The 27,646-nt window shown below is 45.8% G+C and overlaps 1 protein-coding gene across 1 annotated transcript in view; it reads right to left on the bottom strand.

Annotated features, from left to right (window-relative positions):
• Nucleotides 1–27,646, bottom strand: part of crybg2 (crystallin beta-gamma domain containing 2) — a 47,772-nt gene that overhangs the window by 5,619 nt on the left and 14,507 nt on the right. Inside the window, exons 4-13 of the mRNA XM_030121128.1 lie at nucleotides 23,976–27,535; nucleotides 11,185–12,325; nucleotides 9,571–10,434; nucleotides 5,688–5,735; nucleotides 3,889–4,007; nucleotides 1,789–2,020; nucleotides 1,146–1,285; nucleotides 931–1,057; nucleotides 265–300; nucleotides 10–149 (exon numbers count right to left, since the gene is read on the bottom strand). Of these exons, the coding sequence (XP_029976988.1) occupies nucleotides 10–149; nucleotides 265–300; nucleotides 931–1,057; nucleotides 1,146–1,285; nucleotides 1,789–2,020; nucleotides 3,889–4,007; nucleotides 5,688–5,735; nucleotides 9,571–10,434; nucleotides 11,185–12,325; nucleotides 23,976–27,535 (6,407 nt within the window). The remainder of the gene's footprint in view (nucleotides 1–9; nucleotides 150–264; nucleotides 301–930; nucleotides 1,058–1,145; nucleotides 1,286–1,788; nucleotides 2,021–3,888; nucleotides 4,008–5,687; nucleotides 5,736–9,570; nucleotides 10,435–11,184; nucleotides 12,326–23,975; nucleotides 27,536–27,646) is intronic.

Genomic DNA, 27,646 nt, shown 5'->3' with positions numbered 1-27,646 from the left:
GACACTCACATTCCTCCCAGGACTTTGAGGGAGCCGACGCTGTACATGAAGGCGGTCTGCTGCCGCTCCACCCGCGTCATGAAGTCCCTCATGGTGGTCATGATGGTCCTGGACTTCCCCGTGAAGTACGGCTTGTCGTAGATCACGATCTGGAGACGCAGACAGGAAACGATAATCATAATCACTGTGCTGTGCTGATCGGGGGGAGGGGGGGGGGGGAATTATTTTGATTTTAGCCGAGAGAAAACATTTTTTAATTTTTACCTTTGGTTCACTCAAGTTTTCCACTCTTGGTTCACCCTGCGCCGAGAAAAACAGATCAATTACGCTTTTATCATGCGATGCATTTCCATTTAATGGCTGGAAGAATGCTGGAAATCCTGTTTCTGCCTTTTTATCCAAGACTTAAATACGTTTGTCATTGATTTTTGTGCCACAATAATTGATATCGTACAAACAAAAAGCTCCGTCTGTCTCTTTCTGGCAGATTTGAACAAAACTTCAACAATCATAAGTCCTTTGATGACGTTTTTCAGTGTAAGATGCTGCATTTTGAGTTGATATGCTGAAATTTTTAATTTTTTTCCCTGGACAGAGCGGAGTGCAGAGCAGTGACATGATTTAGCTGAACTTCATGTTGCAGGCTGAGATTCATAAAAGGGAGGAAAAAGGGAACATTTAAGGAAAAAGTGAAGTAGTTCAGAAGTTTGAAGCTGCTGAAATGCTGCAGCTTTTAGGGAATTTGTGCGTTTTTCAGGGCCTGCAGGTATATGTTAGGTTGTGAATGCTAACGTTAATGTAAATCATGACGGCTGAATGTTCACGGCTCAATATTTCCTCTCAAAATCAAGCAGTGTTCTAAGCATGTCAAATCATTTCACAGTGAGTGAAGCAGATCGACACATTCAGTCTTTAACCTGCGTCACTTACCACTTTCAGCGGGTGCAGTGAGCCCACGTAGGGCTGCTCCACCCCCCAGGCCGCCGGGTTGGAGTACCCACCCACCTCCAGGACGCGAGGCACGCCCTGGAAGAAGGGCTGAGCGTACACCAGCCACCTGTGGGCCGGCGCAGGCAGCGGGGGGTTAAAAACACAGGAAGCACCACACACCTGAGCTTCAGTAACACTCGGCGTTCAGGACTCACAGCCCGGCGTTGATGATGATGGAGTTGGCCTTGATGGGGAAACCGAAGATCCTGGCGTCGTCCGACGTGTCTCGGAAGACGACCTTCTTCCCCTCCGCGTTCTCCTCCGGGAAAAGACTGATGTCAGGAACGCTGTAGTCCTGAGGGAGGACGGAGGACAGACGAGTCAGGAAGTTATGGAAATAACAGCTGTGAAGGTCACTCTGGCGTAATAATAATAATAATAAAGACTTACTGAAAGATATTCAGTAACTGCTTTTCAGAGTGTGATTTCAATGATTTTGATATGTGTCATGATTTAATAATAATCCTTGTTTTAGACACTAGATGGAGCCACTGAGTTGTGTCTATTGGAGCCGTCTGATTTGCATCAAAGCCAGTGATTGCATAAAGAGTTACTTGCAAATGCATTTATATATAAATGCACATCTTTCTAAATATATTCGTCTACCCATTAATGTCAATGCATGACATCTAAATACAAAAAAAAAAAAGTATTTGTCAATCCTGCCGTCAATCCGGTGTCTACAACCAGTTCAATCAGGAGCTCCATTTAATTTTTCAAATTACAGCAAAATGTCAATGTTTTGATAGACATGAAAACACAAAGCCTCCCAGATGGAGTGAAGTGGGTAACTCTCACCCTGACCGCCCTCCGAATGGACCCGATGATGAACCTGCGGGCCGGGCGGGCCTCGCCCTGCTGCTCGCCCTGCTGCTCGCCCTGCTCTCCGTTCTGCTGCTGCGGCCCGGCCTCCTGCTGCCCGTCCTGCAGTGGCTCCTCCGGCGGGCCGAAGGGGTAGGTCAGCTCGATGTCGCCCTCGTCCAGGGCGATCTTCTCCCCTTTGAACTCGGGTTTCTCATACAGCACCCACCTGACGGGGGAGGACGGAGCATCATGAGGTGCTGTTATGAGTGTAGATCAGGCTACACCACTAACACCAGCCGGAGGAGCCGTTCATACCGACTGTTGGCGGCTTTTATAGTTTATGAGGAGATTTTTTTTAGCTGTTGCATCATTTGGACACTTGGTGGCGTTGAGGAGACGCAGGTTCTATGTAGGAGGAATACAGCTCTCATTTGTATTGACAATCATTGTCTCGTTGTGTGGTTCTTACTACACAGGTGGAGCAGCAGCCAACAGGCGCAGAGCAGGAGGAGACGTTCAGAAACTTTCTGATGTTTGTCTTTTTGCTTTCTTCAAATAAACCATAAACTAAACTGCAGGCAGACCGACTGGAATTCCACTCCTGCTCCACCTGTGCAGTACAGACAAGGGGACGTTGACATATTGTCATCATATTAACAAAACTGCCTGTTTAAACACGGTGAGATGCTCAAACACTTTGGCATTTAAAGATACCGATTAAAAATGCAGCTTGATTTTAGTTTTCTGTCCTGTTTCATGACAGTTTCCTCCATGTTTTGTGTCGGTAATTTTAATATTCTCCAAGTAAAAAGTGACATATGATGGAAATCAACTCCAACAATTGCTTTAGCATTAAGTTGTAAGAAACAGGAAGTTATTGGCATCAAAGTGTATCAATAACGAGTAAAAGGAAGTTATCAGTATCTTTCATCAGTGACAGAAAACACTTAAAAAGAGCTCAACTTCCATCTGAGGTAGATAAACACAGATAACTGCTGAGGGCAGCTGAGTTTGTGTAATCGCTGTTTTCATTTAAGTTTAATCATCTACCAGGAGGCAGCCAGGCGAGCGCTGTTTTGGCGTCGTTCGCTTGTGTTGGAAAAACACCGCCGAGTGTGTTGAAGCTTGCGTTTGGGTGTGTTAACCAGCGGAGGAATTTCGGCGCTCACAGGCGTCAATAGCCGGCTTGTTTTCTCGGTACTGGAGAGCATCCGGAGCGAGGGGCTCGTTTGGTAGAACCGGTGTTTAATTACACACTCGATGTTTCGAGGGAAAAAGAAAAGAACAGAGACAGCTGGGCGTGGACGCGTCATCCTGTCTAAACTATGCAAACCTGGAGATGAGAGGAAAGTTCAAGCTCAAGTCTCGAACATATTGTGGTATGAGGAAAAATGCAGACTGACGGCTGACGGCGGGGATCGGCGTCGGACTCGAGTCATTCAAACTCCAGAATGAAACACTGAAGGGAAATCTGCCAACTTCCTTATCAACAGAGTGAAAACAGGTGAATGATTAAGTAGGAAGCCTTCAGTACTGTTAGATTTCTGAAGTTTCTACACAGGCTGAACTTAAGTAACTTGAAAATACCTTAAAAATAAACTGAAGTGTTTTATTATGCTGATGATTTTCTACTTTAACAGATACAAATATCTGTATTTTGAACTCCTTGCATTCTCAATACTGACTATGGTAGGAGATGCAGAAGGCTTCAAGTAAAGTCTTTAGTTTATGATTCAGAGAAAAAAACCTGAGCTTCAATATTGGAGGAGTGTCTCAAAGTAAAAGACATACTGCATTCAGAATTGGCGGTTATAGAAGTATTTTCCTTTGACAGTACTGGAAATCTGGCATTTCTTGCTTACATTTGTCTTTCCTGTTGCCCAAACAATTTACAGCTCAACTTTTAATTTGAGATCATTTTAACTCGTCTCCATCCGAGTCAAACCCTTTTGAACATTTCACATGAAAATGCAGAATTTTTGCATTTTAGTTTTGTTTCTGTGACATGTAGACATGGACAACACCAAGTTGGATTGTTAAAACAGTAACTGTCAATTATATTTAAATCCAAAAGACAGTCTGGTGGTTCCTCACCCTCCTCGGACCACCCGGATGGAGATGGTTTCCTGCAGCTCCCAGGATGTAGCATCAACAATGTCACTGCGGATCTCCAGCCGCTGGCCGCACATCCCAGGTCGGTCAAAAACGTACATCTGCAGGACAAATTAGCATTATTATTGGTTTGGTAAGACACGTTTTCCAGGATAATGGTTTACAGTCAAATGCTGGAAGATGTTGAAACACAGAAAGGGAAAGAGAAAAAAGAAAAAAAAAGACGCGAGCATAATAAGCTGGCTCAAAACAAATTAGCTATAATCATCACAGTCAGCCAAATTAGGAGTGCCAAACTCATTTTAGTTCATTCAATGTGATTTCAAATGGGCGGAACCAGTAAAGTGGAAGAATAATAGCCTATAAATCCTGACAGCTCTGAGTTTTCCCTCAATTTTAATGCAATAAATACAAATATGTCCTGATAGGTTTCACATTTGATGCACTTTTTTTTTTTATTCAAACAGAGTGTAACCTGAAGTATTAACTCATGTGTGCAAAAGCCTGTTTCTCAGAATCCAGATTTCAACAGGCTTCTCTCTTCTTTCAGGTAGATTCTGAATTTTCCAGATAAGACAAGCAGTCTGGGAGTTATTGCTAACGAGACGCTAACGTGCCGGATCCCGTCCAGGACTTCAAACGGCACAAATCAGAGATTCTTTTCTTGAAAGTGATTAACATTTGCAATGTTTAGACGTCTTTTGAAAATGCAACCCCTCGCTTCTGCCATCTACCGAAACTCCTCTCATGTCCGGAGCACAGACACGCTGGCTTCGCTCAGGCCTGAAGCCCTGCAGCAAGGGAGAGAACCCAAACCGAAATGTCAGCTCCACCTCCACCGCTCAGGATGCTTCATGCACAGCAAGCACAAGCAGGCCTGACATTTAAAAATTAACAGCAGAACATGGCCCCACTGGAAGCAGGTATGCGGCTTAATAATCAAGCCGAGTCTGAGATTCCACGGAGGAAGTGTGGGAGGGTTTGGTTTATCTGGTAGAGCACAAACCTGATCGTCTGCTACCTGGATTAACAAAGAAAAGCTCGTAAATCTCTGTTATGTAAGAGCACATATGTACATTGACGCAGCACGACTCCCCTGCAGGTAGAAACAAACCATCGATTGAGAGCGAATGGTTAGTGAGACCCTGCCTGCCTGATTTACTGCCGTCTGGCCTGGAGGGGGGAATTTGCATGTTTGGCAGACTGCATTAAAAAGCGAACACGGTGACAAAGCTGTCCCTGCCTTTTACCTAATGTCAGCTATGCTAACCATCTGCAGCAGGAAGTGCCCCTGCAGAGGGCCAGGTAAGGAGTGTTGTTGGTTCATCAACACGGATTCCATAGCGTCAGTGTGACAGGAAGTCATTTACATACAGCGCCGGTGCCTTTAGGGAACAAATAACCCAAAGCTCTGGGAATGTGGACATGATCCAGGATCTCTCTGGGGATGCTGGTTGGGATATTTTAGGCAACGAGAAGATCAGACCAATTAAAAACAGATCCGGGGACATCAGATAACCATGGAGTCCGGAGTTTTGGGTTATTTTTTCCATTTTGTTCTGTTCATCCTTCACTAAAGGCATCACAGGATGGATAAATGAGGCCCAGAAAGTGTTTATTCAATTTAAACAGCAACACTGGTTTGACTATGATTCCACTTCCTGGTCCCCGGTTCAAGGTAATGAAATCATGACCTTTCACCACTTCCTCCTCATGCAGATCATACACACCTCTCATGCTCAGGAGTGTGTTTTAGTGTATAAAAAAAGAGAAATGCTCACCTTTCCAGGACGAGGGTTGAGTTTTCCATGTTCCTTCTCTTTCGTGAGCTTTAGAACAAAAAGAATAATCATGTCAGTGAACTGTCGAGCACAGAAAAAGGCAGCAGAGTGTAAACAAACAAGCTTCTGAATTACACCCGGCGTTCGCACATGCCAGACAATCCGGACATTGTTTCTGCTGCGGCTACTGTGTTCGACAGGTTCCGGGGACATCAGAAGACAGAAGGAGAGCAGAGGACGTCCTTCATGACAGCAGAGACGCGTCTCTGACGGCGCTCTCTTCACTGGACCTGCAAAACCTGATCGACACGACACCGGGTCTGAGAATTCCAGTGGACCCCGCAAGTGATGAGGGAACAGTGTCGTCGTGCTTTGCTGGCGTGCATGCGGCTGGTGTGTTTGTGGGTGTGTGTCTCAGGTATCGCCTGGCCTCTCCTCTGAGAGCGCTGCAGGAAACAGGTTACCATCGGGATCATGTTTCCATCCAAAGAGGACCGGCTACTGTTTCAGTCCTCTCTGCCCCATTTCCATCCGGGGAAAGTTTGCGACCACATGAAGGATGATTCGAGAACGATTAACCGACGTCAGCCTCCGACGATTCAACCTTCAGCACACAGCGGGCGTTTCTGTAACAAAACACCTTTTTTCGCATTTCGATGAAAGTGAGTAAAGCTCCGACCTGCTGAATAAAAGAGTAACTCATGACTGCTCACAAACCAGAGGACAGAAACCGGCTCTCCTCCACCGGAGCCCAGCAGCCTCACTCCACCGCCACAGAAATCCCCACTCCACTGTGTGTGAAGTCTCACGCAGCGCAGTTTACACGAATACAATGCAATAGCAGTATTTCTGCAACTACGCTCTCGTTTCACTAATCAATAAAAGTCACAGTACCATCAAAATCAATAGAGACGGTGCCAGGGTTTACATTCCACTGACGTGACGAACGCTCGTCACTTCCACACGTCGACGCTTTTTGTTAGAACAGCCCGACTGAAACTGTCGAGGGACAAACGACGAGACAATGCAGCATTATTGACATAGCCTATCATAACCCGGCTTTCTGTCTAACATCAGCATCTCTCAGGTCATTCACATCCGGGCGCTGCTTCCAGGGAAGTCTGAAGAGTCGTACGGAGTCGAGACATGGGGAACCTGTATTGCTTGTTTAAAAAAAAAACAAAAAAAAAAACCTTAAAATGTTTGGCACCAAATCAGATGACAAATTAACTTTGTATGTGCAAAGCGTTGTATAAAACACACCTAAATATTACTGCTATGCAGCAGAGTAAATTTATCCTTTAACCTTCTGCATTCCTCTAAGATGTTTTTTGAAATCAGGCCAAAACTTTTGCAAACAGAAACTCCTCAAACCTGTTTTAAAACCCTTTATGAACATTTCAGTATAGATTCAGACTTTAAACTTGACTTAATGTCTTTAAAATAAACCCACCAGGATTCTTTAGACCATCATACCTGGCTCTTTATAGAGTCATCCATCTCGACCTGGACCCTCTGAAATAGGCATTATCTATAAACTATACCTGGATTCTTGAAATCAGATGTACGACAGACTCATTCTACTGGATTTTTTTGAGCCTGTGCATTCGTTGGAAGTCAAAAGGACACCCAGATTCTTTAAATTTAACCCCTTAATTTAAATCGAGACCATTTAAAACATCAAACTACACTTTAAACAGCTCTTTGTACTTGACCTGTTTAAGCTACGTCTCAATTCTCTTTGAAAGACTGAAATAATCTACATTTTTGCACCAGGCTTTTTAAAGAAATACATTTTTTAAAGGTTTTTCATTAAGAACAGAAGAATGAGATCAGCTCCACCCGACTGGTTACACACTGCGTTAAAGGGCGAGACTCAACAATGCGAATGGAATAATCTAGTGGCAATCACTCCGTCTCAGCCCCGGGCGAGATAATATTTGAGATTTCAATCTTAAAATCTAATTTACCATCTGTCAGCCATGCACCTGCTGAGCGAAGAGGCCGGTATGTTTCCTGCATATTTATTTCTTTACAACCTCAAGGTCAAACAGCTGCGTGAGGATATTGGCGCAGGTTCTGCGATCCGGCTGCCAAATCAAGACTAACTCACGACTTTGGCACCAGAACTGCCTTCCAATTAAATTACAAACCTCAACTGGGATCTGTTGCTTCGACAAATCCCCAAAAACTATGCGGCGGTGATGCAAACGGATTACAGACAAAGCGCATAAGACCTCGCGAAAGACGGCCGACAATCACGCTGTCGTCTCACCCTCCCACTTTCTGTTTAGTCCCTGTCAGCTTCGCTTCAGCTCACATCAAACCAGCCAACACAAAAGTTTTGAGGTGTGTCCTGGACTGTGCAGGAACCGACAGATAGCTGCGATGGGTGGGGAGCCTTGTGCAGACATGAAGAAAGCAAAAGGGGAAAAAAAGGATCAAGTGTTCTGCCAAAAAAAAAAAAAAAATAAAGGATGCCTGTATGCCCACCAGCAGGGAAATTTCACAGGTCTTCACATTACTCTAATAACGTCAACTGTTAATACATAACTTCATGTTCTAACTCTCCTTTTGTTGGATCCGATCGTCATTTCCTGTGCTCATTGAGCAGACAGCAGCAGGATGAAGCTGTAAAGTACGTTGCCGTTCATTATCTGAAGCCGTTTATTGAATCCATTGCATAAGATACTTTATGAAGATACGGCATTGCCTATTACACAGTTTCTGCACCAGTGTGCAGTTTTCCCACACGTCTGCAATGCAGCAGACTCAGAAACAACCTATATAAGAAGTGACGCCACTTTCTGAAGGTACAACAACAGTAACCAGAGTAATAATGCGTTTTTTTTTTTTTTTTTTTTTTCACGACATTCTCAAGTTCAGCATCGGTCTGACTGACCTGGTTGGAAATATGAGCCGCGGCTGAAGCCGTACCGTTGACTATTGTTCAAAAAAAGTGCACGTGGACTGCTAATGTCCCCACTGATCAAAACACCACTGCAACGTTCTGCGCACCGAGATGAACGATCGGCTCGTAAAGGAGCGAGAAAACCATCCAGGACGCATTACTGTCAGTTCTATACGCCGCGTTTCTGCACCCGCGCTCACAAAGGGGGTAATTATAATGATTAATAGCTCGGTGAGAAACCACTTAAAGGCAGCGTTGCTGAAGGGCTGAAACAAGAAGAGCGACTGAGGGTGACAGCGCGTTGCAAACATAATGTGCGGCTGGTGCCGCAGGAAGGGACGGGCACTTTTACTTCAGACACGTGTGAATGGATAATGAGCTCCGTGCCAACAAAGATCCCTTAAAACAGGTCTTACTCACATAAATCATTCGGATAAACAAATGCATGTAAGGACAAGAACAAGCAAGAGGGAAACAATCAGTCTTCACACTCGCTCCTGTGTGACGGTATTGTATTTTAACACTGCGGGTGTTTGTCTTCTTTGACAGTGAGGAGAATTTGAGGATGAGATCTGGCTGCAGGAACAGAGGGCAGAAGTGCACGCTTAGGATTCTCCATCCTTTTCGTAGTTACTGTTTCGTGAACTCTGCTCACTGCAAAGATTTGGGTGCTGTGCACAACCCAACCACCCAAACAATTCGGATCTGAAATGAAGCCTGGATGGACGTCTTCCACTCTTAATTGCGTCGGTGTGCAGAAATATGCATTATTCATTGTCGGTGTGCCTGTCTCATCCTGTACCGAGGCCTGCTCCCACAACAAGTGGCTCTTTTAAAGAGTACGTTCAAGAATGCCGATTATGTTTGTCAGTATATTTAGAATTCTGCATTGTGCTTTTCTTCTTTTGATTGTCAGGCACTTTAATGTGAAGTAAGCAACAAGACTGAAGATTCGAGTCGAACAATACTCACATAGGCATCGGGGAAGGCTCTGTACTTGGATAATAAATTCCTGTCGGGTTCTTGGTTCTGGAACTGACTCCCCGGGCTCTGGAACTGAGGCCCCGGGCTCTGGAACTGACTCCCCGGGCTCTGGAACTGACTCCCCGGGCTCTGGAACTGACTCCCCGGGCTCTGGAACGGATTCGACACGTTGCTGAACAACGGCGACTGGGACCCGGACAGGGCCTCGCTGCTGAAGCTCCTCTGCAGGAGGGGCGGGGCCGCAGTCCCGGCGCCGGCCCCGATCCCGGGCATCTGGCCGAAGATGGAGAGCGGAGCATCTGCGCTGGTCAGCGACTTCGGGAGGTCTAAGGAAGCGGAGGACGTGAGCACGCGGGCGGGGCTGTTGGCGGCGGCGGGTGGAGAGACGGCGCCCAGCGACGGCGGTCGGCTGATGCGGCTGTTGAGGTCGTCCGATCCGGGCAAGGAGCCCGTGGAGGAAACGGAGGCGACGGAGGCATTCAGGAGGAAGGACAGGCGTTCGGACCTGGAACCCACTGGGTCTGCGTTGGCTCTGGGTTCGCCGAGCTCCTTCGGTCCTGCGCTGATTCGGCTGCTCGCGGGCCGCGTGTCGGGCAGGGAGCCGGTGCGGAACAGCGGCCGGTGGGACTTTCCATTCTCCAGCGTCTGGTCTATAGACGACGACCTGTAGCTGCCAAAGAGGACGCTGTTGTCCAGGCGGGAACTGGGCGATGGAGGGACGCCGTTTCCATTCTGCACCGGAGACTGCGCCTCGTCGGGAGACGAGTCGGAGGACTTCATCACAATACTGTTACTCGTAGACGCTCTGAGCTGCAGGCTCAGATTTCTGGTTCCTGGCTGCTGCTGCTGCTCCTGTAAATGACCCGAGACATGAACAAGTCCATGAGCACAATTTACCCAACTGGCTGAGCAGGGACGAGATCCACTTAGTCTGAGCTTCACTTGATAAGTTTTTAAAACGGGAGTCAAACACTGACAGCCCTGTTTCACCTCGAGTGGGTCAGACTGAAAGTTCAAATATAAAAAGGCAGTTTTACCAAAGTATGTGACGAAAACATCCGTATTTTTAAAGTTAATACAGAAAACACCTATAATCTCAATATAAAGACAATTTTAATGAAACCTTCTGGTGTAAAATAAAGTGAAATGTCCAAAAGCTGTTGCATTCTGCATATAGCTTTTGTTTTTTTTTTAAACAAACTCCCCCTGACAGCATGACTTCAGTTCTAATGCTAGATATCTCAGCTCATGTTTTAATTTTTGGATTGTGTCCAGTAATCTTAAGAAGTTTTTAAAATCAACATTATATTTGAAATTTTAACAACTTGCTGGGTGATTCGGCCGGATTAGAGCTCCTTGCAGGCCAGATTTGGCCCACAGGTCTTATGTTTGACACCCCCGTTGTAAAACCAGCATCATGCGATATGTCTTTATGATAACACAATGAAGATTAGCGGTACTCCAAAAGTTTCCACCCCATGCATCGAGTGTCAAAAGGTTTTTGTTAGAATCTCTGTGTTCATGCTATTATTGTCATGATTGATTTTTGATGATTTTTATCAGATGTTTGAGTATAAAAAAATTGAAGTGGGTGCAGGTTACCTGGCTTTGCTTCATCAGCTCCAGCGGAGAGCGCAGGTCCCTGATGTTCTTCCTCAGTCCCAGGTCAGCAGGCAGCACGTACTGTCCATTGGGGACCTCTGTCTGGGGGCTTGTGGGACCCGCGGGTTTTACCGGAGAGCCGGCGGAGTCGGTAGCGTCGCCGACGACGGGGCTGGTGGCGTCCTCCACGATGGGCGGCAGCGAGGACATGAGAGTGGGGGCGGGGGGGCGTAAGGCCATGCCTCGGGGCCTCATGGAGGGCCCCATGCTCTTCAGGGTGTCCACCAGGCTCTCCATGTGCGAGGGGCTGGAGAAGTCGTCCTCGGGGGAGGCGGGGGGCGTGGAGGGGGGGGCCGCGGGATCCGGGACCAGCTGGACCAGCGTGGCCTTGAAGACGCCGGTGAAGGCCTCGTCCTCGTGGTCGTCCCGGTAGCCGCTGGCCGGAGGAGAGGAGGAGACGCCGAGGGCAGGGAGCTGCTGCGAGTCCCAGCCCGACTCCGTCTGCTCTGCCGCTGCCTCCGGCCGGCTCGCTGCAGGTGCAGCGGGATGCTCCTCCTCCAGCTCCCGCAGCAGGTAGCTCCGCCTCCACGAGCCGCTCGGCCGCCCCGCCGGCTCGCTGTCACGCTCCAGAAACACTGCAGTCCTGTCAGGCAGATGGCCGCCGAGGGTAGAGTGTTCCTCCGGAGAGGGGGCGGAGACTTCGCTCAGGTGTTTGTAGGCTGGAGCCTCGGGGAGAGTGGAGGAGGAGGAGGAGGAGGAGTAGGAGGAGTAGGGGTAATGAATAGAAGAGCTCTCAGATATTCTGGAACTCAGGGAGTCAGAAAAACTCGAATTTTCCGTCATCCTGGGTACATACTGACTGACTCCCTCAAATCTGTTCTTCCATTTGTACTCTGAGCTGAAGCCGGCCTCGCCGGACTCGGTCACGGCGCCGCTCGTCTCGCTGGAGTCCGCCGTACTCTGGCCGACGTTACCGCCGCCGTCCTCTTTGATCAGAGACAGTTTATGGACGCGGAGTTTGGACTCGTCCTCTTTCGGGAGAGCGGAGGTCCTGAAGCTCAGCTTGGTGCTCAGGCTGCTGTAGCCTGAACTCATTTTGGAGTCCTTCTCACTTTCTGCAGTGCTTGAAGCCGTCAGGGACCTGACCAGAGAGAGAGAGCGAGAGGGAGAGAGAGAGAGAGACAGAGAGAGAGGGTCAGAAAACGAGTACAGTCATTAAGACCAAAATCCACTAAGTGGTTCCTGGTGAACTGCACTGCGTTCATGCAAATCCTACCCAGCCACTTTGACTATCAGGGCTGGAAACGCCTCAGATCTCACGACTGAAACAGCCGCTGCACCGTTTTCACCAGAACTGAACAGAAAACGGCGTTTTTGGTCTGTGCCCGGCGACGTTGGGCTGGGTGCATCATGTACACAGAAGAGAGAGAGAGAAAACACTCTGACAGTTCAGGCTTAGCTAAAGTCAACACGTCTCGATTGACTGCAGCAGCGATCCGGGAGTCCCGTCGTGTTTTCACTTCCTGCTCGTCTCGGCTCGGAGAAGCGCCTCCAGCCGAACTTCGACCCGTGACGCTGAGTTTTACAGATGATAAAGCTGACAAGCTCCGTTTATTGGATCAGCTGACTAAATCTATTCGAGCACATTTTATTGAGGGTGTGGAACAGTTTTTGCAGTTGTAAATGAATGAATGAATGTGTTCTTTAAATTTGAAATCGGTTTTATCAGGACAGAGGAAACATTACTGATGCAACTGAATTAGCAAACTGAATTTCAAAGATTAAAAATTTAAATGATTGTTAAGACAAAAAGTTAACTTGTCACACTATTATTTTTGCCAAGGGTTTCCACACAAAAAAAATTATTTTACTTATTTGTATCATCTTTATCTTCAATTTATTACTTTCTTTCAAAGGCTGTTCTTGATCGCTGTGCTTTAATCTCTTTCATAATCTTAACTACTTGAGATTAAGAGTCTTGTTTTAGGAGGGAACTGCTCAGTGTCTGGATGGCGCTGGAGAAATCTGTTGTCAGCTGCTCTCACAATAAAGAAAGAATAAAATCCCCACAAAATAATTATTTGCACTATTTACATTAACTATATTTAGTATTCAGTGGACACTACAGAAAGTCTGCAGCTAGTATAATAGATTTCCATAGTTTCTTATGCTGGATGTTTTTCCAGAGTCAAACCTGGTCCAGGAACAGTCAAGGTCAATACTCAACCCAATCACTGGCAAATGAAAATAAATAGAAATCCAGCATTCTGTTCAAATTAAATACAGTTCAAAAGGATAAATAAACTGACAAATTACATGACAATATTTTAAGAATGTCATAATGCAAGTTACACCACTTATTAAACCCAATAATTATCTTTTGTTTTCATTGAACAGCTGAATTCAAGTGACTGTGGTTCATCTGAAGACATCGGTAGAAAAGAACAGAAATCAGAGAAACTTAAAGTAATAAATACTATAAATGACGAGAGTACCTTGTGTAAACTGAACAATCTGTATAAAGTTAAATAAATTACATAACGTAAAGCGTCAATCAGCTTATTTTAGTTGAGGAGAAACATGTGGTTCCATTTCATCTCGAGCGTTCCAGACCAGTAAAATCATTTTCTTTGTTGTGACGCAGAGTATTTGTGACAAAATGTCCTTTTTTTTCCCCCCACAAACCAAACAATTATGACAGAAAATACTTAGTTTCAGACAGTGACAGCGCTGAGGAGGTGGAGGTTTTTTACAGAATGACGAAGAACGAGGACATCGGAGCGACAGCTCATGTTCAGAGGGAAAGTGATGGACTTGTTCAGTCATGTATGAAGAGGAGAAGAAGCTGTAAGAGGACGCCGAGGAGGAGGAGGGTCAGTGAGGGGGAGCGTCATGGATAAAGTGGAGGAGGAAACAAACATGACCTGCATGAGAAGCTCTGCTGAAAACCACAGAATAACTAGAGGAGCCTTGAGGAGCGGAACACAGTCGAAACTACCTGACAGATGTTAATGTTGTGTTTTTTCCTGGAGCTACTTAGACTCAAGGATTGACAAACATTCTAGAAATGTGTTTTGTGTGAGCAGAGCAGAGTTCAAAACGGGGGCCAAAGTCATCTAATGAGGCGATGTGCTTCTGAACAGCGGCTGCCGGTTTTCTCAGCTTCTGTTTTTTCACGTACAGTGTAGTGCAGAGAAGTGTCAAACATAAGGCCCGTGGGCCAAAAACCAGCCTGGTGTAGAGTTTAGCTCCATTCCAGAGCACCGTCACACAAAACCACCTGCTTGATTCTACCTTTTAATGCTATAATTTCACATTGTTTCCCGTTTTCACTCTGATGTTCCTGCACTGAGCCGACTGTGGAAATTTCCTGTAGATACACTTTCATTTAAATAATGACACCGTCAGCAATTCTATTCTCTCCAAATTAGGAGTGTGTTTTTTTTATTGGCGCGGTAAATGATGTGCAGAAATACAGGAGGGAGTTGGTGCAAGTGTGTATTCACCTCCAGACAAAAGGCACAGCAGTGCTGCAAACCATCAATGAAAGGACGGACGAAAACGCCCCGGGGCTGAAAAGGATGACGAAACCTCGGCGGCAAAATGTCAAGAAGGAGCCACAAGCCAACCACTAATGCCAAGATGATCTGCCTTCTGTGAATCATTCGACCTTTTCAGATCCTCCGAACCTGCACGACATCAACGTTTCAAGGTGGGGTGTGTTGAAAAGAACTGAATGGTAAATACCAGAGTGCGACTTTCAGGACTGCTACTGCGGAAAGGTCGGAAAAGTCACAGAAAGTGTGACTGTTATCAACTTGTTGGAGCATTATGGCTCCGGAGGTGGAACAATTCTTCAAATTTCATGCAAAAAAAAAAAAACACACACACACTCGCACACATCATGTGGATGAATGCAAAAACACGCTACAGGCGTTAAGTGTTTATCTGTGTGTGTTGAAGGTTCACTCCTGAAACCTGCTGCAGTCTGCAGAATTCTCACTACTAATAACTAAAAATCATATGAATCAACCGGTAAAGTTCACAATCGCTCTTCTCTGGTGGTTTCTAATTATGAAAGCTTTGTAAAATGAGTAAATCTGACGGCAGCAGGTGTTTCTCTGTGCATCGTTGGCAGTCAAAAAAAATATACAACTATTGATTTTCAGAATTTACAAACTAACTGAATCAAAAAAAAAAAAAAAAGATGATGCTGGTTGTGTTTTTGTTGAGTTGAAGGGAGCGGTTGAAGTTCATTCACCTGCAATAGTGATTAAAGCTACTCCACCAACAAAACAGACCCAAATTATATCAAATAAACGACTTTAAACCATCACTTTTCACACATTGGGAGTAAAAATCAAATAATCAGTTCAATTCACAACAAAATGTCAGTTAAAAGCTAATTTGTTGAGTGACATTTATGGTTAACAAGGGTGCAGGTAATGGTCAGTTTTGTCTATTTTTATGAATGAAATCAATTTTCTTATCCTACATCTTAACATTTGATCAAACAAAACTTCCCTCTCGTTCTGCTTTCACTGAAAATCCCACCCTGGTAATGGAGTCATAATAAAAAGCAGTAATGGTATCTGAAATTTTAAGGTGGCACTGCAGATTTATTATTATACCTTGAAAGCTTTTTAATGAACATCTGTTTTCAGGATATCTTGAATGGAAAAGCAGCAGAAAGTGCAATGGCAGCACGTTTCATTTTTGAAAACACGAGGCCCGTGGGTCAAAAGTGGCCCGCATGAGGCTCCGATCCGGGCCGCCGAAACGCCAAAGAGAAGAAGAAACAACACACCACTGAGAGCCGAGCTGAGATATCGGTGACGCTGCCATGAAAGCAAGCAAACCAGTGGGGAGTTCAAAAAAACACACATTTCACCATATTTTCTACAAGGAGGTTTCATTAAAACTGGCTTAATTTGAGTGGTAGTTATAATTTTTTTGGTTTTAGAAGAGAAAAATAAACATTGTCGCGTACACTCTGCACCACATGGAGGAAAAACTCTTCATTTAAAGGTTATTATGGTACTGTTTTCCTCGTTTAGTCCACTCAAGATGAAATTCGTCTGAACTTCCGTCCCTGAACTACAATGCGTTTGACACTCCCAGTCCACAGAAACTCTTAAAGCCGAACGCAACACCTGCTTCAGGTTAGCTTCATCGTAAACGACTGTCAAAGGAAAAGCAGAAACATGAAGAACAGTTCATTGAAGACGATTGACTTTATGATCTGCAGTTTTCTCAGTACACGGTGAGAACATTGCTGCTCCTCCCACAAAGCCACGCCCACGCCCCCCAGCGACGGCGCATTCTGGCAGCCGCCCAAAAACCTCCCCGCGGACTTCGGCGCAGCATGCAAACCATCCGGGGCGCACAGTGTGCGAACGCCTTCAGACATGCCTTCATGTTAAACAGCACATGTCCTGGAACATGTACCAGACTCGTGCACGGGAACATGGAGTTCCTCAGAGTGAGAGCTCTGCACGGGAAACAGATTCCAGGTAACCGAGTGAAACGCAAGAACAAGAGATCCGCAGAAGACACCGGATGTAATGCAGTAGTCCGATCTTGCTGAGACTTTTTGAGCTATTTGATGGTTTTCATCAACATCTCTGGCTCATTTTAAACTTCTCTTCATTTTAAACGTCTTTAAACAAACAGTCCAGTTTGTCATATAAAGAGAAGTGTCCTGAAAGTTAGAATTAATAACTAATTCTTGTTATCTGTTACTGTTCAAACAGCTTTATCCAGTGTTTGGCCATGGAAGGTTTGAACTTGAAACAGTTTAATCGTCTATTCTATTGGTTTTACACGAGTCTGTTATATTCCCGTTACTGTCTGGACGGCACAGAGGGTTTCATTATACAGAATCATGTCATGTGATGTAAATATGAAAACAAACTGGAACTTTTAGACTCAACTTTTTCATTTTTTTTTTTTTTTTTGTTTAGATAAATCATAATAGAAATAATTCCAAACACTCAAAATGCTAGTTGTTGAAAACGAGTCTCTTTGTGACTCACTGCACTGACACTAGTTCCATTCTAGTAATTACTGTGTATAAGTGTGTTTAGTTCAGGGGCCACAAACACACCTCATCTATCCTGAGAGGGCTGCACGACTAAAACACTGCAATAATATGCTTTAAATTGAAAGTTCACTTGTTTTTTCCCCCTTTGCTGTGGCACAGAATATTGGTCTATATTTTCACACGACTAAAACGTTCCTTCATTCTGAACGTGGGCCTTATGTTTGACACTCCTGTTACTGAAGCCCACGTGCAAATGTTTGCATACTCCTGCATGTTTGAGGAGAAACACGTGGCTCCATGTAAATTCAACTCTTCCAAACAGCCAATTCTCGTCTTTGTCCGTGGAATAACATCCTGAGCAGCGGCTGAAAGCTGCAGGCTTCACTCTGACAGAGTCAAAACAACAAGCGGCTCACTGGGCCCAACGAGCTGCACGAGCCGCCGCCCGGCGTGCACGAACACTTCTCTCTGAACTCGGCCGAGTGAAGCACCGCGTCATCGGTCGACGGTAAATCAGATGATTCAGATCTCCATTATAACCCGGTCAGGGTTTACTCCTTAAATGTAACTGCTGTGACAACAACATCAGCACGAAATGTCACAGCGAAGCAGTCGGTACAATGACAAGGAGCAGAAACGATTAGTCGCTACAGGCAATTACACCCGACTGTGTGTGTGTGTGTGTGTGTGTGTGTGTGTGTGTGTGTGTGTCTGGACTTGAGCTGCACTGAGGGTGATATAATCCCCTTTTTGACAAGGAGGAATGCTTGTTAAAAAGAACCCGACATCACTAAATGGGCTACTGTGATTTATTAGAGCGCCTTGGAACTCTGACCTTTACTTTTTAGAGATCAAGTTGATCACACGAGTTGAATTCATCTTAGTTCCAGGCCACATGGATCTCAAAGAGGCCAAAGAAAGAGCGACATAACCTGAGAGTGACAGAAAATATTCATAATGTCAATTCCACGAAATGCAAACTACTGCATTTCAGTTTTGGGTGTTTAATTTTCTGCACTGAACAAAAACATAACCGCAACTTTTTGTTCTCATTTTTCATGAGCTGAACTGAACGATCGCAGACATGTTTCTATGCAAAAAAACAAAAAAAAAAAGGTTATTTCTCTCAAATATTGTTAGCAGACTTGTCTAAATCAGAGTTATAAATACTGTGGTGCAGAGTTTCTGTGTATTTTTCCAAATCTGAACAATTGCGACTGAAAATTATTGATTTTAAAATTATATGAAAGTATAACATTTTAATAATACAAAAATACAGCAAAAGGTCCAAGAAAACGTCTCCTCTATTACTGTTGCGTTCTGCATGCAGATTTTTATAAAGCATGACTTTGGAGCTAATGCTAGCTAGCTAATATTCATAGCATCACTGATATCTCAGCTCAGGTCTCAGTTTTGGAAATGTATTAAAACAATTCAAAGGAAAAATAGCTTTTAACAATTTGCTTGGCAGTTTGACCAGATTGGAGCCTCTTGTGGGCTGGTTTTGGCCCACGGGCCTCATGTTTGACACCCCTGAGCCAGACTCTCTTGCTGATATCAAAGCTCAGTTGGAATATTTTCTGGCTTTCAGCTGATTCATCTTGATACTACAATCAGTTTGGAGCTTCTCAATCTCATATATTCACAATTCAGCCACTCCTGATACAAGTCATTAATGTAATAATTATCCTGCCGCCCCACCCTCCCACTCCATCCTGCCCCCGCCTCTACCGCTGATCAGACTGGCCAGGTCGCATGTACTCGGTCTTATCTCAATGATTCACCAATAAAACTGACATAAAACATGAACTGTGGATGTGTCACACTGTTAGCAGCTTGTTACCTGCTCAGGTAATCTTCACTGGAGATGTTTCACCTCAGGATCGACTAATCTGGTTACTTAACGCCAATTATATTGCTCATGATGCAACACGTGGCTACGGCTCCGTCTCCGTCTCCGCCTTTTACTGCTGCAGAAATCCATTCCAGCCAAGTTAAACATTTAAAGCAAAACACTTGAAACTCCAGTCATCTCTGCTCAGGTGTTCAGAATATTAAGTAGCTTCATTTGTGTATGAGGCATCCCTCATGTGGAAGCTGAATTGAGAGGAAAAAAAGGTTAACTTTAGGAATTAATTTGTTATAAATAAACAGAATCTTGGTTAAAAAAAAAAAAAACAACTCAAGAGTGTCAAACATAAGGCCCACGGGCCAAAGCAGGCCCGCAAGAGACTCCAATCCGGCCCAACAAACCACTGAACAAACGGAAAAACTTCAAAACAGACTTTTTTTTTGATCAGATTTCTGAAGAATTGCCAAAAGGCTGCAGTTTATTTTCAGAGGTGGACATATCCGTCCTCAGTAAATTCCAGTAGTGATTACTGAGGGTTAAATAGCTCAAATGTCCCAGAAAAGACGTTGAACTTTAAAAACAGAGCAGGAATGTTTTCTTCTGTGGTGTTAAGGTGTGGTTTAAACTGTGTTCATGTGTGCCGCTGACAGTAGGTGGAAATTCCTCACAAGTTTGACATTCCAGGTGTTTCCTCGCCGCGTTGTAACGACGGGCTGCTGTCCGGCAGATCTGTACGCAAACAGCGGAGCAAGTGTAACACCAGGTTTCACCTTTACTTCAGATGAAGTGTCTTTCGGGTTGAGGTCAAGAAAACGCACAAAAATGATCTGTTTAACCGACATTTACCTCCCAGCGAGAGCACAGAAACGTCTGAAGCCAGCATGTGTCTCTGAGGCTCCGTTTATACGACGTATTCCACTTTCGCTCACGTTTACACGATAACGTTTCTCTGTCCCCTCACCACAATCAGAACACCAGAAAGCCGCCACCTCCGAGTTTAATTCTGCAGGTTTCTTCCTGTTAAAAGGGAGTTTTTCCTTTCCACAGTCGCCGATTCTTGCTCATGTGGATCTGTGGGGTTTTCTCCGTGAAAGTGTCTAGAAATGACTGTGTTGTAATTGGCACTTCATAAATAAAGCTGAATTGAACTGAAGTTGGCGTGAACTGGTGTTTGATTATGGAATGAATTCACACACACGTGTGTGCATGGAACAAAACACCATAAACATGGCCACTGGGAGTTCAGGGACTGCCAACTGTACAACTACCAGGAGAATCTGGACGGAGACCAGGACCAGGAGAATCTGGACGGAGACCAGGACCAGGAGAATCTGGACGGAGACCAGGACCAGGAGAATCTGGACGGAGACCAGGACCAGGAGAATCTGGACGGAGACCAGGACCAGGAGAATCTGGACGGAGACCAGGACCAGGAGAATCTGGACGGAGACCAGGACCAGGAGAATCTGGACTGGGAGTCTTGACTCTCTGGAGGAAAACATTGTTCCGACTGTACATCAACTGAGCATGAGCAGAACACGGTGATAGTGCACATGCGACTTGGCCGTCTCCATGGAGATGGAGCCTGAGCGTTTCAGAATGTTGTTTTCTACCGTTTCCATGACGACAGACTCGGAGCATTTTCATAAAATTCCACCCTGGGAGCAGTTTAATAAAAAAATAAATAAAAGTTTTCAGTCACAACAAGCACCCTTGCTGTGTGAACAGGCACCGAAAACGTAACGGAAACACCCAATAAATGGGTCTTTCAGCTCCACTTCGTCCCCGAGGAGGAATGTAAAAGGAGACGCCTCGTCCGTCTTTCAGTAAGTACGCCGGAGATTCTGGTTTTAAAAGGCATTTCTCAGTGAATGCTGCAGAAGGACGTACGGCGCTGCAAAGCGTCAAATCCGTGGAGCTAATCCTTCGCTGACATTCAGTCTTGGAGGCTTTACGTTACCCAACTGCTGTGTTTTCACTCCTGATCCTCCTTCAACTTAAACATTCTTCTACAAAGCAGGAATCCATCCAGACCAGCAGATTGAAAAACAAAACTTGTCAAGTATTTTTCAATTCTGACTTTTCTCAAACTTTGCAATATGAGCAACATCCACACAACTATCAGATTCCACTGAGCAGCAACACTGTTACCTGTACAGAATCACCGGTTCAACAAATAGCTTTGCTGCCATCTTGTGGTTTCAACTGGAAAAACAAGCACAGCTGTGTAAACACACACCTCGACTGGTAATTCCATTCACCTGAAGGGCTCGAACCCTCAGCAGCGCAACAACCCCATTTCATTTTTATGACCGGTTTTATCAATTGGATTCTAAAGCGGCAGTATCAGTCTGTCTGCTACTGTTGAAACTTCCAAACATTCCAGATGCATAAATAAAACACATGCCAGAGCACAGAACCACCCACACACACACACACACACACGGTGCCAACGGGAACAAAGTTATATGGTCAAGGTGTGTTCACATACTAGTGATTCCTGAAGGTTTTTCCATTCGTCTCAGCTGGAGCCTCCATTTATCACCCGATGATCAGAAAACCATTCAGCGCTGCCGTCAGGTCCAACTGATTTTGTGTTGCATAACCTGAATTTGTGTGAGGACATTTCAAGATGTTTGGAGATAAAATTGTCTGGGCATGGCGGTTAGGGAGTTTTCTTCCAACACTGACACATGTGGACGTTGATGCTCCTGTCATGGTGATGGAACAACACTGCTCCACCTGCGGCCGAGAGGTTTGAGATCAATGTAACAGTGCATCCACACAGAGACTCCTGCAAAAATCTGCCGTCCATTCTAAAACCTGGTGAAAAGGACGAATCCTTCAGCTTGTTTGGAGAACTAATGCTGGATAAAACGCTGTGGGTCAACAGCGGCAGACAGAGGGTCTGTTCACACGGTGACGGAGCTCACAGCGGCTCAACATGCCACATTTTGAACGGACAGTTTTCAAACCTTTGCCACCAAACATGAAGCTTTTCTTGCATTTTCACTTGAAACATTGTGGAAATGGGACCTCATCTAATGTCTCTCACTCATTCATTTATTAACTTTTCAGTGTTTTTTTCCCCCTATTTTTATTTTAGAAAATGACTAACTGAATCAGATTAGAATATGATTGCTTTAGGCTTTTTCTTTTCCCTACTACCCACATCCAAAAGTTAAGAGGTTCTGTTTGTGATTCCTTGTCTTCATCCTTTTGCCAATAGCTGTCTTTTCAGTGTGATGAATTGCATCTCTCTGGGAAAATGAAGTACATCTACATTTAACATTGATATTTTTTAGAATCACAATGTAAAAAACATTCATTAAAGGTCTTAAAATCAAAGCTTACAGAGTGAGAATAGCACTTTTTGCATCACACCATTCAGTATAGTTGTAAATTAACCATCATTTTCCTGTACTTTCAAAATGACAGAGACAATTGTAAACGACATCTTCAGGTAATAAATCACATTTACGAGGCCGCTGTGAGACGCTTTGAGTTTGAAAGTAAAAGCTGTCTGAAGTCTGAGTCTGAAGCATCTTTTATGGCAGGAAGTTTAACTTTCGGCGCATTAATACAAAACAGGTTGGAAAAGTCATTTTAAGGCAGGAGTGTCAAACATGAGGCCTGTGGGCCAAAGCTGGCCTGCAAGAGGCTGGGAACCCCCACACCCAAAAAAAATTTAAAAAAAACAAAAACAAAAAAAAAAAAAACCCCAAAAAACACCAAGATAATGAAATACAACAGTTTAGTAGACAGGAGGTTTCATTAAAGTTGGTTTCATGTAGAGACTGCAGCCATTTTTGGTGATAATTGTTTGATTTTGTGGAAATATTGATTTTATCTCGAATACTTACGGCATTATTTTCCTAGTGTGGCATACTCGAGATGAAACTGGGCTGCGAAATTGTGGAACCTGAACTAAAATGATATCGAGCTTGGTTCGTTCGTTCAGTCACTTTGTGGGACGTGACGGTTTAATTCTTCCTGCAGCGTCTCCAGCTGGTAAGCGACAGAAGACGCCGTTCATCAAGCTGAAGAGTGGAAAAACATTCAGCACGAAGATACAGCTGCTGCAGATAAACATGCGAAAGTTTGGTTTTCCAGCCTTCAACACACACACACACACACACACACTATCTGGGTCCTATAAATCATTAATCCATCGCCGCTCATCACGGTTCTTTATCACCAACGCCTCCATAGATTATCTCAGTAAATTATTCATTAAAACCAAACAACCACTTGATGGTTTAATGGTCATTAGTCTAAATTGTAAATATGTGAAATTCATTTATTGTGTTTTACACACTTGGGTTTGGTTGAAGAAATCACATGCAGTATTTTAACAGCTTTTTTTTTTTTCTTTTTTTTTAATTAGACTACAAATGAGGTGCATCATTAAAAATGTATTGTATGTTAAGTATGTCACTAAAATGAACCAGATCAACGTGTTTAATCCTCCAGCACAGTCCACACTGAGCCGTGACTGGATCTATGTAACCCAAGGATAGTCGATGCCTTCAACATGTGCTTCCCCAGAAAGGGTGTGTTCAAGATAAACAGGTATGAGAGACTCTGGAGCTCAGCAATGCAGCTCATCCACTGTTGGGACTTTCTTTTTTTTTTTTTTTTTTAAATCAGAGGAAATGTTTAGCCATAACACACTTATCGGATGACTTCACGGTAAGGTGACACAGGTAAAATAACCTTTTGAATGTGTGTGAGACATGAGGAGCACGCCCCTCATTCCAGCCCAGCATCTACGAAAAAGGCAGCAGTTCCCTGAATGACACCCAACACGCAGAAATATGCAAAGTCGCTCATTCTTGCTGGCGTCACGCTGCTCGGCCTGCGGATGTGACCCTCTCTACAGATGGAGACACTCACCCCTCATTCAGGTGCGGCTGGCTTTCCCCCGGACGCTCCTGGTTCTCCCGGACAGCCTCTGCAGCCTCGGTATCAGGACGGCGTGCGTCTGCATTGGGTTCTGACAGCCGGACTGCCACTTTAACGTGTGTGTCAGGGCTCTGGGCGATTGGATCCGCCCACTCTGGAGCCCTATTGTGCTCCACCTGAGCGGCGTCTGATTGCAGCTCGGCGCCGTGTGTCACCTCTGCTGCGCCGCAGCTCTCTGCTGGCACCGTTTTCATGGCGACGCCGCTACTTTCTGAGCTTCCTCCTCTCGCTTCGTCACTCTCGTCTGCCTGTCCGCTCAGTGAAACGGGCTCTTCGGCCTCAGGTGGGATCGTGTCTCGGTCACTTTGCTTGCCACTGGAGCTTGCATGTATATTTTCACTGCTCCTGTTATCTCTGTCAGCCAGACATTGCCCCTCGGGGCTTGGGAGTTGCTCCTCTTCGTGGTCTTCCTTTTCCAGGATCGCGCTGCACTTTGCTTCCTCCCCCTCGCCGGGTGGAGCAAAGTCACATACCATCAGAGAGCTCACCTGCTGAACCGGTGTGGCCGGTAACTCCTCCTCTCTCACCTCCTCCTCCCCCTCTTCTTTTATTTGTGCTGCTGTTGCGTCTTTTTTCTCCAGACTCTTCGCATCGCTGCCTCCGAGGAGCTGGTTCATTCCGGTCTCTTTGGTTGGAGCTGCCGTCTTCTCGCCTTCCGGTTGGCGTGCTTCCTCCTGGCTCGTCCTCTCGTCTCCCTCAGGTCTCATTTCAACAATCACACCTTCTGTTTGCCCCTCATCTCCGCCACCAGTAGAAAAACTTTCCTCTCTCGTGTCCATGGTGAACAGCTCATCCCCGCTCTCATCCCCCTCCTCGGCGCTGTAGTACACCTCCATGGTGGCGCCGTCCTCTGACCCTATGCTCAGGTACGACGGGCTCGCGGCCCCCTCAGCCCCCTCCATCCGTCCGGGCCGGTCGGACAAACTCTCCGTTCGAATTTTTAGCACGACGCCCTTCACTGGAGACGGACTCCTGGCATCGGCGCTCGCTCCGTCTCCGACTAACTGTTCCGGCAGGATGTCCCTCCGTTCCGAGTCAGTAACCCGAGCATCAGTCCCTTGGGATGTTGCGCAATCAGACATGGGAGGGGCGGCATTTGTAGGCACAGGGACCGACCCCGAGCTGTCAGGAGCGAGGTCCGGTTTCATCTCTGAATAGGAATGGCTGGACTCTGATTGAGGAATGCAGCGTCTGTCAACCTGCTGAGAACCCGAGTCGGGCAGATCCAGACTTTCTACATTTCCATCAAATTCAGAGGAAGCTGCTGTTTTATCAGTCATAGAGACGAAACTTCTGATCGTATCATGTGTTCCGTGAATGGAGCCTGGCTCAGCTTGTACAGAAGATCCTCTTGTGTTAATTTCATTCAAAGCTTCGACCATGTCAGGTTTTTTAGTTTCTGTAATTATGTAAAGTGTCTCCACTGGATTCTGATTGGCCGAATGAAACTCAACAGGATCCCTCACCTTGTTTTCCTCAGACTGAAGTGAAGACGACACCTGAAAGTGGAGATCTTTGCCTTCTGTCTGATTTTCATCACAAAGTTCTTTGTTTATTTCCGTATATCCGACGTCGGTGAGAATTTGGGAAGAGTTTGCCAAATTTCCACCGACGGAAGTTAAACTGTCGGCAGAATTGTCTATTTCAGCAGAGTCAGACTGATCTGAAATCCAAGTACGAGAAGTTTTGACCATGACCGGTTTGGGCTCAGGTCCTGGGATTTGGGCCGTGACCCCTTCAGGTTCTGGGACTTCCCCATCGGTCAGGATCTGACGTGAGACGGTCTCTGCTGATTTGTCTTTAATTGAATGAAAATCACCAAGATGCTCTTTCACTAAACGAACAATGGAGTCTGACTTCTGTGCAGATCTTCCTTCCACGTGAATTTCTGGAGTGTCGTCAGCGACTGGCTTCTCATTTTCAAGACGTCCAGCCTCGGGGCCGATTCGGGCCAAGTCTAAACCTCCCACGGTTTCCTCGATCTCGCCAACGGTCCAATCCAACTCCCCTGGAGTTCCCTTAGGAGAGAGAATAACACAGGACTCTGAGTGAATTTCATTGCAGGTTTTGATCATGATGGCCTGTTTCTTGGTTTCGCGATCCGTTTCTTCATTTGTTTTTTCGTCTAAGGAGGAAATCTTGTCGGTAGAATTGTTCGTTGTGGGAACTGTAGAATCTGAATCACGTGAAGCTGACGACCAGGAGCTCCCGGGATCAGCCTCTGTGTTAAGTTCGTAGAGAGTTTTGACCATGATGGCTTTTTTGATTTCAGGAGGGCTCATCTTTTGAGGCACGCTCACTTCTGCTGATTTCTCTCTGAGAGTGACGAAACTCTCGACGGTATCATCGACTGCAGTGATGTTTTCAGCCTCATGTGAAGAGCTCTTAGCCGAGTGAAAGACACCAGATTCTGAGTGGATTTCATTGAGAGTGCTGACCGTGACGGGCTTTTTGATTTCAGCGTTTATGTATTCCGTCAGGACTTCGCCTGGTTTTTCACCCTTGATTCTGTGATTGGAATCTGAGAGCAGGACTGATTCTGTGTGACGCTCATTCAAGGTTTTGATCATGACGATTTCCCTTTTGGTTGGAGAGTGTCTCGTTTCAGCATAGACTCGAGATGAGTTTGCCTCATCGACCACATCATTAGCGTCGGACTGAGACCGACGTGTGGCATCGGCTTCTGTGTGAGACTCAAGACTTCTGACCGTGACCGTTTCAGTTTCTGTAAGTCGAGTTTCGGTTTCGACTTTAGATGAGGACTTTGACAACGAGGACAGAACCTCAGCGGTGAAGTTCTGAGGGAAAAGTGAGTCGTATAAAGCTCCGTAGACGATCTCTGGGCTGAGGGGAACAGCTGAGGCGGTGGCAGTTTCTGGAATAGCGCTCTTGCTGTCAGGAAGAGAGACTTCAGGACCGGTGGCAGTGGCGTCCGCGGCGTCCGCACCGAGATGAGACTTGTCTTCGTGAGTCCGGGGAGCCGGATCTGTGACAGCGGGATCTGTGACAGCGGGATTGTTTTTGGAGTCCAGGTAAGGCAGGGAGGACTGGTCCGCCGTCTCACGGGCATCGGGTCGAGCGCTGGATTCATCTCTCTCCGGCAGATTGCTGCGTGCTGAGGTGGAGCTGGCGGACGCTGCTGGATCCGGCTGGGTCTTAACCTCAGGGGGGATTTCTGGCTTCGTTACAGTCGATTTGAAGTCATTTGGAACATTTTTCTTCTCAGCTTGGGGATCTGGATTGTCCAGCTGCGCCTCGGGGATGGAGGCAATGGGAGCTTTGCGAGGCTCTTGGTGGACGTCGAAGCCGTTTGTGAGAACCTGGTTGGATTCTGTCTGGGACTGACTGGTGAGGGTGAAGTACGATTCTGACTGATTATTGGCCACAGGAGGAGGAGACGGGATATCGAAGGCGCCGCTGGTGTCCAGCTCCGGCTCGGACATGCTGAACCGCTTGGTGTTCGTCTGGTCCAGCTTCATCTGACTGAGGTCCTGAGGAGACCAAGAGGACATTCACAGCGTCAGTAATGGAAAAACACATTTCAACACCTGCTATGGAGCCAATGCCAAAAACAACAATGAATGGAAAGGACATGCTAATCC

This window comes from Salarias fasciatus, chromosome 22 (assembly GCF_902148845.1).
Source record: "Salarias fasciatus chromosome 22, fSalaFa1.1, whole genome shotgun sequence".
Lineage (NCBI taxonomy): Eukaryota > Metazoa > Chordata > Actinopteri > Blenniiformes > Blenniidae > Salarias > Salarias fasciatus.
This window is presented reverse-complemented; position numbering and strand designations above follow the sequence as displayed.